This window comes from Herpailurus yagouaroundi, unplaced genomic scaffold (genome assembly GCF_014898765.1).
Source record: "Herpailurus yagouaroundi ecotype Mexico unplaced genomic scaffold, PumYag 139, whole genome shotgun sequence".
Lineage (NCBI taxonomy): Eukaryota > Metazoa > Chordata > Mammalia > Carnivora > Felidae > Herpailurus > Herpailurus yagouaroundi.
In genome coordinates this window covers 21,140,163-21,155,506 of record NW_024412394.1, presented here as the reverse complement: position 1 = coordinate 21,155,506, position 15,344 = coordinate 21,140,163, and the positions used below count along the sequence as shown (strand labels likewise).

The 15,344-nt window shown below is 35.6% G+C and overlaps 1 protein-coding gene across 3 annotated transcripts in view; it reads right to left on the bottom strand.

Moving 5' to 3' along the window:
• Positions 1 to 5,532: 5,532 nt before the first annotated feature.
• Positions 5,533 to 15,344, bottom strand: part of GFRAL (GDNF family receptor alpha like) — a 61,507-nt gene continuing 51,695 nt past the window's right edge. For 2 of the 3 annotated variants that reach the window (XM_040473794.1, XM_040473792.1), the window contains 3 exons: positions 8,768 to 8,863; positions 8,606 to 8,678; positions 5,533 to 6,064 (listed from right to left, as the gene is read on the bottom strand). In XM_040473794.1, coding sequence (XP_040329728.1) covers positions 6,019 to 6,064; positions 8,606 to 8,678; positions 8,768 to 8,863 — 215 coding nt within the window. In that variant the 3' untranslated portion in view covers positions 5,533 to 6,018. The other variant, XM_040473795.1, reaches the window with a different exon arrangement.

Here is a 15,344-nt window from a genome sequence, read left to right as displayed (position 1 = left end):
ATAATGAATTTATCCATTCCAAAATTATCAGTTTAAAATGTCTCTTCCTTCTTCCATCTATTCCTCTTAGTTAGCAGTTGATGCCCTCATAGTAACACAAACTCCACATATACACCTCTGTTATAATTCTATCTTTAGGAGCAAAACTAACACTGGTCTATATTCGTTGTCTTCATATTCTCACTTATTTCTCTTCACTCCACTATCATTGGGCTTCTGTCTCCACCAAGTCAATAACATCATTTCCAGATCTCAATGACTTACAATTCTACCAAAACCGAAATTAAGTTACTTTATTCATCATAGATAGTTGATGTGTATGGATACTTCCTTGAGGACTAATTCTACTTTTGTGTTTATAACTATTTCTTTGCTTATGTTTACAATGCCCTAATAATAACTTCTGCTATTCTTAGGAGACACATTACCTTCAAGAACTCACTAAATTAGGATTTCTGGGAACAAGGGCAGCAATTGTGTTTGTTTCACAATATTGAATATAATAAATGTTGGGGCACCTGGATGGCTCAGCTGGTTAAGCATCTGACTTTTGATTTTGGGTCAGGTCATGATCTCAAGGTGGTGAAATCAAGCCTCGTGTAGAGCTCCACGCTTGGGCATGAAACTTAAGACTGATTCCTTCACCCTCTGCCCCTCCCCTGCTCATGTATGCACATGCATACTAGCTGTCTCAAAAAAGAAAAAAATATATATATATATAACGTAAACTTTCAATAAAAATATACTCACCTTATCTTTCTGGAAAACCAATTATACAACGTAATAGACAATTCAGTAAAGTCTCAAAGTATATTATTTAGCCATCCTAAGTACATATGCATCCATTTTCTTTTTCCTCATATTTTTTGAAAATATTTTTTTAATAATCATGAAAATGCATCCTCCTCAACCCTTGTCTTTTTAAGAACTTCTATCCATAGGAAATAAAACAATGATCTTTGTGTTAAAAATATTAAACCATTGCATAAAGGAAATCAAGTATTTTTAAGAAAACAGAAAATGACTTCATGAAAGCACACACAAAATACTAAATGAGAAATTAAAAACTCCTTAATTAGTACTGTAAACATATGTCCACAGCAAACCCTAGGCTTGCAAATGAAGAACTGTACCTTGCAAATGAAGATGGCTGTTTTGTATTTATAATTGTGTTTTTTTACCTAGACATAAAAAATTTATAAAATATTTTACCTAATTGTCCCTGCTGTCTCTGGTAAAATTCAAGTTATATGCAGATAGCAAATAGGCTATTATGCTCAAAATGGACAGTTACATTTTTCATAGGTTAATAGACAAATTGACATAATTGTATGCACTAGCTGGAGAAATTCCACAGTTTCATGAAGTTTTATGGCTTTGTCTAAAAATAAATTTGACAATCTTGTCTAACTAAAACTTTAAATTGCTATTTTAAAGGCCTATTTGCCTTCTTTCTGTACAACAAAGATAGTAAGTATCTGTGTTATAAATCCCCGATTAAGGAGAATACCTTTACTGAACTCATTTGTGAAGAAAAGCTTTGGAAACATCCGTTCTACAACAATAAGTTTCTGGGTGCAACCAGTGTGGTCTGAATGAACACTCAAGTCCGAAAACAGCACTGAGGGAGTAACTTGTGAAACCCAAGTGTAGTAAATGATTACAGCCAAGTACTCATCTCAAAGTTTTAAAGAGGAGCAAAGTGTGAAATACTAGACAAGGACATGTAAAAATACTAGTGGTTATGCACCAAATGTACATGCTAAGCTGGCATGCCTTTAAAGCAGTGGTACCATCATTACGACCATCGGTTCCTTAGATTTTATTCTTTAGCTATAGAGCTCACAATTTTGATTGTTCTAAAAAAAGTAAAAAGAAACCTTCACTTACTCTTTAAATTATCTTCATTTCACTGTACGTGGTAACGAAAGGGATGCACGTTTCAATAAGTCCCACAAGATGTTTCCAGAACTCTCACAGAGAAATCAGAAGTAGGAATAGATGTGACGCCACCTTTACAACAACTACAAACTCCTTCCTTCCGCCTTAAATCCCTTCCCAGCAAGCCTTTCTGATTGACCTTGCTGAGTTTCAGCTGATGCCACCCTGCTGACTCCTTGTGCCTGTAGGATTTTATGCAAACACTTCTGGGGAGAAAAAGAGGCTGTGGGTAAATTATGCAGAAGGAGCTAGAGGCACAAAAACTTACAACTGAAATAGCCAGACTAGTAGAGGGAATTTCATCAAGGTTTGAATTTTTCTGAGAAGTCTGTGGTTTGGCAACTCTTCTCCCAATTTTTTTTTTCCAGAAATCACAGGCACCATCTGGTGGTAAACTTGTTTTCTCATCTGGGGAGAGAGGTATGTAAGGAAGATCCTAGAAAACTCTAAAGTCAATGGAACTAGCTCAGATCTCAGTCCTACAGCCATATTTTCTGGTTGGCTACTAGATACCTCCACTTGGATATCCCCTAATTACCAGGATAATTCGGGATCCAAAAGGAAACAAATAGTATCCTCAAATTAATATAAAGTTCAAGTTATCTAAAACTGGAGGACTCTAAAAGTATTTGATTGAGGGAGTCTTTACACAGGTGTAGGTAGTTGTAGAACACCAGAACACCAGGAGGGGTAATGCTGTAACTCAGGAACTCAAGACTAGTAACAGCTGAGTTAACTCATTAATACTGCTAATGCTGAAGGGAAAAGGAAATGTTTCTGGAACACAGAAGGAGAGATTCATATAGAATACGCCACACTGATAGAAACTGTGACATTCTGTCAAGGGAGGCAGCCAGCCCAAGGTAGGCCTTTATGGAGGGATTCAGGGGAATATCTCCTCCCATCTTCTCACTATTGTCTGAACCCAACTGGAGGCTGGAGGACAAGAGAACCTATATTTCATACAGGTCAGCCTCCTGGAGTATATACAAGGTGAACAAAGGGAAGAACAGATCTGAAGGTAACTGCCATACTGCCTTTTCCCATTCCAAGTTCATCTTCCCCCTATGTGAACTGATTTTCTAGAGAGTGCCATAGTTTACCCAATGGCACAACAAACCAGAAGGCTACTCTTAATCTCTGTTCCTACCATGATCTCTACAACATTCTTCTCGCAAACATTTCATCCCGACTTGCTATCCATTCTATTTATGAAACATTTATGCACATGCTGTTCTCTCCCGTCACTGCTACTTCCCTTTAACATCACTTTACTGACACCTGAGCCTATCATTTGTTTTTCCTTCAGCTTATCATTTCTTAGTTGTATATAGCACTTTTACAAACTACTGTCTTTATTTGTATGTTTTTCAAATTTCCAAGAAGACTTTGTTCAGAACTCTATCTCCAGTGCCTAGTACAATGCTGGTATATAGTACATGTTCAGTAAATATGTGTTGAACATATGGGTTAATGCAAGTTTTCAATATTTTTTAAGTTTTTAATGGTTTTTTTTTTTAGAGAGAGAGACAGCGTATGTGGGGGGGGAGGGGCAGAGAGAGAGAGGGAGACACAGAATCCAAAACAGGCTCCAGGTTCTGACTTGGGGCTTGAACTCATGAACCAGGAGATCATGACCTGAGCCAAAGTCTGACATTCAACCGACTGAGCCACCCAGGCGCCCAGGGTTTTCAATATTTCCTAGCTCAACACTGCAGTGCATTTTTAGCACACTGACATCAGTGTTCGCCGTCTTCAGTCCATCATTTCCATTTCTGCCTGCCTGCCTCTTCTCATTCATATATTGGATGTCACTCCCTTGTTTCAAACTATTTTGTGGCACTTTATAGCTTTCCAATTCATTCATTAAACAGTTTTTATTAAATGTGTAAAGCAAGGGATATCAGAGATGAACCAACAGATTCAATCAGCATGTTTACAATTTACTAAGAAAAACAATGATGAAAAATAAATTGCAGTAAGATATAGTAGCCTAAGATGGGGAAACACTGAGCAGGAGTACCTAACTACAGAGTAGGGAAAGGCTGTGACGAAAGGCTTTCTAAAGAACAGAAGAATGAAAGATGGGGGTGGCTTGTGGGCCATGCTCTGAAGGGGCCGGAAAGCCACATTTATGGTATCTTGACTTCTGAGCCACATGTTTAAGGACCTTTTGTGTCTCAGTCATGGTGTTTGTCAGTTTTATGTTCCATATTTTCTCAATTTGGACTCCCTGTCAAGAGACAGCTGATTCTTTAAAGTTCTCCAAATGCTGCATGTGGATTCCTGCTTCTGCAACTCTACCCCCAATGGCCTGTTCATTCTTGCTGGTCTAGGAGACAAGATTCTGTTTTATAAGGGCATCATCTATTTCACACTGTCCTCACCTTCTCTGCTGTACATGAACATATTTCTAAAAGCAACTTGACTGCTTTCCTCAGTTTTCCAGAAACAGTTTCTGTTTCCAGGACATTAGCAAGCCCATGTTAAATGGCAGGGATTGGAGAAAGAAGTGTCTACATTCTCTTCACATAACGTAGAGAGCTCAAAGGCTCTTCAATATGTAGAACTCCTTGAGGGAGATTTGTGACTCACCAAATCATTCTTCCCTGTTTTAAAAGATAAAGGATAGCTTTTTCAGTTACTTTGAGTAATGACAGCCAAATGGTAACTTCAAATTTAATTTAATATAGACTATTTAGGGGCGCCTGGGTGGCGCAGTCGGTTAAGTGTCCGACTTCAGCCAGGTCACGATCTCGCGGTCCGTGAGTTCGAGCCCCGCGTCGGGCTCTGGGCTGATGGCTCAGAGCCTGGAACCTGTTTCCGATTCTGTGTCTCCCTCTCTCTCTGCCCCTCCCCCGTTCATGCTCTGTCTCTCTCTGTCCCAAAAATAAATAAACGTTGAAAAAAAAATTAAAAAAAAAAATATAGACTATTTAATCTGAAGCATAGTAAACAATAGAAACATAGCAATAGATATGAGACGAAACAGAAAATATTCAACCTTTAAGTGTGAATATATCACTATTTATTAATATTCTCAGATTATTGAATATTTGTGTCTCTATACCACTGTGGATAATGAAACCTCCTATTCATTCATAGCAGTGGGTATTAATGTGATTGCAGAGAGTTGAAAAGCATATACATACCAAAAACTAAACTAACAAACAACTTGTTCACAATTTTCTAATCACAATTGCACTCTGCTGCCAAATCTGGCCAAAAGTAACAATATAGAATGTACAATTATAGTATTACTTTGTTACTAAAGAAGTTCATAGTAATTAACATAGAAAAAATTAAATTCACAATGATGAAGTATGTCATTATTAAAATGCATATTGGGGCGCCTGGGTGGCGCAGTCGGTTAAGCGTCCGACTTCAGCCAGGTCACGATCTCGCGGTCCGTGAGTTCGAGCCCCGCGTCGGGCTCTGGGCTGGTGGCTCGGAGCCTGGAGCCTGTTTCTGATTCTGTGTCTCCCTCTCTCTCTGCCCCTCCCCCATTCATGCTCTGTCTCTCTCTGTCCCAAAAATAAATAAAAACGTTGAAAAAAAAATAAAATGCATATTGATTTTTTTCAGGCAATGTGTTGTTCTACATTTTTGTATGAAATAAAGATACCAAGTTACAAAAGCAAAATTCTACAGTATTTAAGTTACAAAAAACAAAGATACCATGATGTGTGATGTGAAACTTAGTAAGAATACACAAATAACAAATTATACTGGATATATCTATTAGCATTTTACTTTTGGCAAGCCAAAGGGAATTTGTAAAATTGATCAGAAAAAAAACCCTGCTAACTGTAATATGTCATATTTTGATGCAACTAATTACTATTACATGGATTCAAATTTACCATGAAACAAATCATGCAGACTGTAACTTGGGATAACACATTTTGCCTTCAAGGGAGACTTAAATTTTCTACCAATGTCATAAAAGATACCACCAGATATTTTTACTCGAATATCTTCTTAAGACAAAAGTAAATCTAACACCATGCCATATTACCATTTCTTATATTATTATACTAACGATCTAATATCATCAGATCCATCTTCACATTTTCCTTATTGATGGCAGATAGGATATTCTGTTGACTGGTACAAAGACTTCCTGTAAAGAAAGTGATTGTTAATGATCTGTGACTCTTAATGAATCATAATTCCTCCAGTATTTGGACTGGTGAATGATCTCTTGTTTGACTTGATATTCTGGAAGTTCTATATAAAAGTAAAAGTAAAAGTTAACAACATGCCATTCTCATGATTTTTACAAATGAGCTTCTGTGTGCTTAGTTTTGGATGGATTCTATGCCCAGAGAGAAAAACATAATCAAATTTCTGAATGTAAAGTCCCAATAGTCAAATATCTTATGGTCTTTCTAAGAAGCATCATGCATTTAACTGTGATTGCCAAGAAATCATTTTTTTAAAGAATCTTTTAAATTACATTTAAGTTTCCAATTATTTATCTTTATTTAATTTTTAAGTTTTAAATATTAAAATTTAAGTTATTGGTTTCTCTGCAAATTTCTCTGAAGACTGAGGGTTGTTTTAATTTTGCATAACATGAAACAAATGTAAAAATGCTAAGCTGTGTTGCAGAAGGTATTCACATGGATTAAACCTGACTGACCACTAAGAGAGGGAACAATGTCTGAAGTGGCTATCAGCCTTCTTTCATTAATGAAGCACCAGTCATCTCCAGATGTAGGGTAACATGAGCTTTGTTGTTACTGATGCTTTTGTTTGCTTTGTTCTTTTCATGACAGCGTATAATTTTGTCATTTACTTAACCTAGATCATTTACTTTCTGGATCATTCAGATTGAGGGTTAAGGATCAATATTAAATTGTATAGAAAATAATTTGTAACTAAATGTGGTATACTTAAGAGTATGAACGATTTGCCTTAAAATACACATTACAGTAAATTCAAGATTTTTGTCTAAAACATCCACAGTCTCATGCAATGAAGGGAGAGGCCTTTCTATGCAAATGAGAAAGGAAATGAACTTACAGCTGACACACAGGGAATTTCAATAGGCAACACCTTATTTATTTATGGCACAACGATAATCTGTAAAAACTGACTGGCCTGTGTGGTAGATATTAACTTTACACATTATGTTTGCCTAAGAAATAAAGATTCAGAACAATTAAGATAAGGTTTTTGCTAGGCTAGAAAACCATCTGTGCCTCTCTGAACAATATGTCTGTGATGGAATGTCTAGGTAGGCCCAGTAACTGAACAGTGCTCTCAAATATTTTAAACCAAATAAAGTTAAGTTTAATAAATCCCAATGTCATTTTCCCCCTTAGAATATGATTCTAATTATTTGGCCTTTAAACTGTATCTTGGAACCCAAGAAACATCTTCTCATACAAATACAGCTTTTAAAGCCTTGGAGAAAAACAATGCGTTTGGGTACTGGTGTTGGTAAGCTCCAAGTTAATGGTTCAGTGGAGTGGTATCCAACAAGTGGATATTACATTTCAAAATAAATACATTTGAATATCTTTAGTCAGAACATAGACTCCTATGCCTGAGCTCTTGGTACTGCCCTACACCTCCTCATTTAAGTCTTTGATTTTATCTGCCTGGTTGTCAAGGCCTCAACAGCGCCAGTTTTCTGAAGGAGCGACACGTATGCACGCACTGGGTAGTTTACGGAGTCCTCCTCTGTGAATGTCATCAGAGAAATGTCTATTGCCGGTGCTCTTTGCTAGGCCTCATCGTACTGATAAGTATTTTACGTGTGTGTGTGTGTGTGTGTGTGTGTGTGTGTGTGTGTGTGTGTGTACATGATATATATTCATATATGCAAACAGACATATATTTCTTCATTACATGATACTCAAATTATATGCAACTATACACACATGTATAATGAATAAGCAAACGAACATCATTGATTTATAAATACGAGTTTTCTTAAATGAAAGGTAAGCAGATGGACACCATTTACACCTATTTGTCAATGTTAAATAAGTGGAAAAATTTAGACCTTGGACATTTAGAAATCTAGAGATTGATATATCGCTAATGTTAAGTCTCGCATGGCCGCTGGAACATTACCGCATTCCGGCAACGAGGGCAGCCAAGGAAAAAGATTTGGAAAGAGTGAATGAATGTCAGGAAATAGTAATAAGTCTTTCTAAGGGTCCTTGGGAGGCCTCATTAAATCTCTCTTTTAATAATTGCATATTAAAACATGAACAAAGTTTTTTTGCACATAAGAAATTAGAGGGAAGAGGAAATCTTCAGGTACATATAAACTGTGTGAAGCACACAACAGCTCCGTGCTGTTAGCTGATCAATTCTGCAAATGATTTGACTAAGGAATGCAGCAGAGTTCAACTCGGATTTTGTAGGAAAACCAGGGGAAAGATGGATAACAGTTTAATTGGGGGGGAACAATGCACATGTGCTTGTAAAATGCAACATAAAAAAATTCTCCCTGATCACATTTCTCTTGCATGTGAAGACTTAGAGTAACATTTCCATGGACCTATCCCACATTAAAAAATGATTTAGTATGTCTTAACAGAGAAGCTTTCATTCTCAGGCCCTTTGTAAAGTCTGCCATTGTGAAATGTGCTTTAACTAGGCTGATTCTGTTCCAGCCCTTCCCTTCTGAGTTGTATCCAGTTACCTCAGCTTGAGCATAACCAGGAGAAGGATTCCACAGGTGACTGTCATGCACATGGCAGCATAGATTACTTCTCCTAGAAACACAAGATTTAAAAAAAAAAAATTTGACGGATTTTTAGTGAGAATAAATAGTAAAAATAGAGGATAGAGTTTTTTAACTGACCATTGAAGGGGGAATGAAATCCACTTAGAGTCACTTCCTTCGCATGTTTTCTTTTATGCAATGCAATGCCTTTGACATTAGACAGGGTCGGGTAATCTGAAAGAGAATAATGAAAATGAGATTACAGTATTTAAATGTTTCACACTACTTTTTCTCCATGGGTTGCAATTTGCTTTATATTGTATTACAGAGCAGCAATTTATTTATCACACTATCTTAATAAAATCTGATAAAGATAAAAGTGGCAGCACTTTCCTTACATTTTAACACCTCTTTTTTCTACCTTTTAATCAGATCATTTCTTTACAGAAACTGTTTTGTCTTTTTTTTTTTTTTTTCCAAATGATAATTAGAAAAGTGGATTACACTTTATGACAGTTCATTGCACTTTATACAAAGACTAGGGGGAAAAAGCAGCAAGTTTAGGCTACCCATTATGATAAATAAAAGATTCCTTTTTTTACAAGAATTGTTGTTTTAATGTGATTTTAACAATATCAATTCTCCCTAAGACTCACTGTATTTATGAATTCCAATAGACTTTCTAAACTACAATCACTCTGTTCACCCCTCCACTCAGACTTCAACATCCAACTTTACTTATTTCACTATTATGTCTCTTTTAAATTCCTTCAATTTCTATTGTTGCTACCTATTTTTTGTTACCCTTAGGGGAAACTCCTGGCTGTTCTATGGCCGTAGTCTTCATGGGAGTATTTTGCTAAATGCATTTCTAACTTACTTCACAATTCACAAGAGAAAAATGTGTGATCCTTAAAATTAATTAACAGGTTCATTTTAGGTGCCTTTCACTGATAATTTGAAGTGAAATCACTCCTAGCTTTGACTCAATTCAATGCAAATATGAATGTCAAACATACCAATAGCCCAATAACCAATTTCTTTGATGATGAAGATTCAGGTAAAATTTGAGTCTTTCAAAAAGGTGGAGGATCTCATGAGATAAATCTTCCTCTTGAGACAGGATTTGCTGTCCTCTCTGATTGTTTCATGTACTTTGAGAACTGGAACACTAAGTATGAGTAGACTGCTGTTTGTAGAAATGAGTGCATCACATAGTGGAAATACATCTGATGACAATGAGTGACAATAGGGTTTGAGTAGGAAGGGAGATGAGAAGACATATTACCATTAGTCCCATTCCATCCTCTCTCCACCTGGCGTTGCTGCTGTTCAGAAGCCAACTGCTTGGAAGCCAACATTTGAGGTCTATGTTAGGAATAATCACCAGAAAGCACAGAAGACAGACTTCAGATCAGTAACAAAGGTCTCAGGGTGGGGCCAAGAGAAGGAGCCAAACATAAGAGGTAGAAAAGTGAGGGTTTTTTTTTTTTTATTAGAAAACCTATTTTCAAGAAGTCTAAACTCTAATGCAGTGAAAATATTTTAGCTCAAGAGTTTTAAATCTCTGATTTACATATTGGATTATTATATATTTCTAGAAGTCTTTCTTAGGAACTGAAAAATCTGTAATGCAATCAGTTTACATTACTCTTCTAAATGTAAAAGTAATAAAGGTAGATTGTGCAATTTTTTAAAAATTTTTTGGTTATAAAATACTTTTTGTTGTTCACTAAAGTTAGAATAGAAAAATTGAGCTATTTCAAATACCATTTTTATACTAGTGGTTTCTTTTTTTGGATGAATCTTAATCAAATTTATCTTACAAATTTTAGTGAAACAACTTATATTAAAAGTTTAATTCAAATCAATTCAGAATATGAAGAGTAGTTTTACTTTAAAAAAAATTCTATGGTGGCTCAGTTGGTTGAGTGTCCAACTCTTGATTTCAGCTCAGGTCATAATTCAAGGGTCCTGAGATAGCCCCGTGTCAGACTCCATGCTGGGTGTGGAGCCTGTTTAAGATTCTCTTTCTCTGCCCCTCTGCCCCTTTCCCCGACTCATGCTCTCTTTCTCTCTAAAAGAAAAAAGAAAAGAAAAAGAAAAAAGAAAAAAAATCTATGGCATTTTGTGATGTTGTAAACATTTAAAAATTTTTTAATTCTATAGCATTTTGAGGCAGATTCATGGTTCGAATGTAAACGTATATAATGTACATTGGATAATTATGTGAATGATGCTATATTTTCCTTTATGAAATTCTATCCCTAAGTACATTTGGTCTAGTTAGGTACAATGATTCATCTTTGCATAAGAAAAAAGGTCACTATTTTGACAAATTAGGCTACCTTTTAAATATATCTTCCTAAAGTGATTGTTAAACATTCACCTAGCAAAATTTAGAAAGAATCGTCTCATTCACTAAATTTCACTCACATGGAACTCATTAACAAAGTTATAATAGATCAATGACAGAAATGTTAGCTAATGATCCCAGTGAAATTTTTAATGTGTCTAGCAATCACTCCACAATCTTAAATATTGCCCCCTAGGAGGATACCGAATATCAGTTAGAGAGATTAATGTTACAGAGGGTTTCTTGGCTACTGAAGCCCATTGGAGATTCTCTTCTGCCTTTTATAAACAGTGAGGTTTACAATGTTTTATAACCATGAAATTAAAGTCGGCAGAGTTAATAACCAACCTCGGTCCCACACCATCTGCTATATTTATAGATAAACACTGTCAGTGACTTGTTTATCTTAACTCGTACCCTAGAGGAGTTAAACACTATTATGAACTATATTGTAAAATCCCTGTACATTTGACGGGAAATCAAGATTAATTTCAGCCTTATGTTAAGAACAAATTTAAATAGTGTTCTCCCCAAATGAGCTACAGAGATCTGATCATTCCTTTTTTTTTTTTTTTCTTTTCAAAATCCTTGTGCAGCAGTGGCTGAGGGCTGATGGGATCTAAAACTTTACTTTGTATAATTTATATGATATGGTAAATACATAATTAAAGATATGATACATCATATAAAATCTAATGATTTAAAAATAAATGTCATGGGGTGCCTGGGTGGCTCAGTCGGTTGAACGTCCAACCTCATCTCAGGTCATGATCTCACAGTCTGTGGGTTCGAGCCCCGCATCGGGCTCCGTATTGACAGCTCAGAGCCTGGAGCCTGCTTCAGATTCTGTGTCTCCCTCTCTCTCTGCCCCTCCCCTGCTCATGTTCTGTCTCTCTCTGTCTCAAAAATAAAAACATATAAAAAAAATTTAAAAATAAATGTCAGAATAATTGAAATAGAAAGTAAATATAATCACAAAAAAACTTTTGCAGAGAATAATTTAAAAAATATATTTTATAGTTATTTATTTTAATTGTTAATGTATCACATGGCATAGTTAAATTTTATTGTCTTCTTTCCATTTTTAAGGAAAAGATTGCCAATACCATGGCAATATCATAGTAAGAATGAAAATTCGAGGATGACCTTCTTGCATATCCAAGGATTGGAGCTATTTCTAATTTGGCCATTATTTTCTCACCTGAAGGTATTTCAGTTCCCAAATTGGAAATAATTTTTGAATTTTTTCACTTAATAATCAGTAGTGATATTCATGTATCATGGACTCTTTCAATTATTAGTGTATGAAACCTTCTAAGATGAATCTAAAAAGCGTTGCAGTTGGGAAGAAAGGAAAATATATAAATATGTTTAAAGTATGAAAAAAAACAATACATTAGTAATGTGATAAACTGAGGTATTAAAAACATACAATGACAATATAACTCCACTGCTTCTAAAATGTATGTCGTAAAAAGTAAATTGAGCAAATAATATGCTTGACCTTAATAGACATAACATGTATCAACAAAGCACATTCATTTATTTAGGGCATAAACTCCAAAGAAGACAAAACAATGTCTTAGATTTATCTTCTTGCACTATGTATGGGTAAACAAATGGTTGCCAGGGGTTAGGGAGAAAGGGAAACTTAGAGGTATTAGCCTGCTAGTTTGCAATCCTCAGGAATTCCCTGATGAAATCTATAATCAGCCCCCCATACACAGAGAGCAAGGAAAAACTAAAGAAAAAGGTAAGCCATTCCAGATTTGTAGGTGGCTGTTTTAACAAGGGAACTTATATACGAGGCTTGTCTTGGGCACTCACAAGATAGTAGATCTTGGCACTCACCCACCAGAAAAGTAAAAGTTTATACAGATGTCTTAAATGGGGTTCAGCCACACAGACAGTTCATATGGTCTCAACAACGCATTGCTCTCTCAAGACTGCATCTTTGAAACACCTCTGGCTATGAGAACAGTGAATAGAATGCATATTCCAAGAACAAGGAAGGTGGCAAGGATCCTCCAATTGTCCTGGTATAGCTCATATGTCAACCAACAGTAATATCTTCTGGCGAACTCCTCCAACATAATCCAAAGGTACAAAATTTCAGTTATGCAAAATGAGTAAGTCCTAGAGACCTACTATACGCCATAGCGCCTAGTGCTAGCAATGCTATATTTTACACTTAAACATTTTCTCAGAGGGTACCTATTAAGTTAAATGCTCTTATCACACATGCAAAATAATAGCAAATAGAGGACAGGAAGAAACTTGTGGAGGTGATACAGATTATACTTATGGTGTAGATAGTGGTGGTAGTTTCCTGGTGTATATTTACCTTGAAGCTCATCAAGCTGTATATATTAAATATGTACAGTTCTCTGTATGTCAACAAAAACAAAAGCAAAAAACATCTCCTTGAATAAGTGTACCCTGTAGAACATTTGCCTTGATCTTTTGGCATGAACCAAAAAGCTCAGTGTTAGTGAATGACGGTATTGACAAGCGTGGCAACTACTCTTCGGTCCTCCGTTGAATAACAGTGTTGTTCACACGTCAAGTAGATTTGCTTAGAGATTATAGTGAGTCTCAGCTGCACTACTAAAATATCTCGAATTTTCTACATTTTCCTTAATAGTTTCTGCAAATAATGAAATAGCAACTGAGACAGCAATTAGAATGCAAATTATGTATCGGTATCTGATAACCAACACTAGATTATTTTATTTTTTTTTATTTTATTTATTTATTTTGAGAGAGACAGAGACAGTGCCAATGGAGAGGGGCAGAGAGAGAGAGAGAGATAGAGAGAGAATCCCTATCAGGCTCTGTGCTACCAGTGCAGAACCTGATAGTGGGGCTCGAACCTCTGAACCATGAGATCATGACCTGAGCTGAAACCAAGAGTCAGACACTTAACTGACTGATTCAACCAGGTGCCCACTATGATTGACTTAGAAGGCAATACTTTTACATTTTGGAATTAAAAATATATGTCACCTGTGGGCTCATATAAAACATATCTAAAGATACAGATTGAAAATAGGATTAAATATTCATGGTTAGAGTATATGTCAATAAATATGTGATTATATATATATAGCGGAATTACAAACTGGATGGGATTCCTTAGATGATCTAATTCAAACTTTCCATTCTTCCTCACTGTTGACACAAGTAAAACTATTCTAGGAATTAGCCATTTCACACCTTCTATCTTTCCACTACTGTTGATGGTCAGTTCTGGTTAAAATATAAAGTATTCTAGACATCTCTTTTATCACCTCATGATGATAAACCTACCTTCTTTTGCCTAGCCCTCTGGTTGCTACATACATGTATGTTTGTTTTTGTGGAGGGAGAAAGATCAGACTGTAAGGAGACCTCATGTAGCAATGGTTTTCAAACTTTAACATGAACCTCAGTTTACCTTAAAATGCCAATTTCGAGTCAGTAAGTCTGGGATGAGGCAGAAATTCTGAATTTCTTACAACTCCCCAGATGCTGCTGCTGACAGAATACACACATACACAGAAAGAAATGCATATACATACTCATCCAATACACAAAATGCTTTACTTCTGTATATATGATGCTTCATACTTTAAAAGGCACTTTGACAAACACTGCTAAACTTTATAACATCTAGACAAATAGGAATTATTATCTCCATTTTATAAAAAAATTTAATAAAAAAAAAAAAAAAAAAAAAAAAAAAACACCTCAGACTCAGAATAGTTGTCTTGTCCAAGATCACAGACTTGGTAAATAGTAAAGATGCAATCTACAAAAGTATGTAAAACACTTTCAATGTTGCCTGGTGTGGCAGCCAATTGGATTGAGAAATAACCTTGAAAAGTAAGAGGGGCAAGTTGTATTTGAGAGTGTTGCATGATAAGAAGCATTTAATAGTAATATCTGCTTGCAAATGTTCATGACCATGTATGTTTCTGTTGCTGAAATCTGCAATAGAAAAGGTGACATAAAGCTAATAACTAAAGCTTCTGAAATGACTCATATACACCTGTAAGATGTTTCAACTTCTGCACCCTTCTGAAATATGTTAATCATTTTCAGTGTAATCGAATAAATCAGCCACTTAAACTGTGACATTTAACAGAAATTAAAAAAAAAATAAATGCTGCAATTTTCAAGGTAGTTATCTTAGACTATGATATCAGTATGAGCATTTTCTGTTTTTACAGATGTAGAATTAGGACTATACATAAAGCTTTCCAGAGTGTTTAACAGGCAAAGGGCACACAAAGAATAATGCACAAAAGATTAGTTATAACTGTTTAAAATCAGACTTGGCTATTTCTTTGGTTGCTATAATCTGTGTCTATATTGATA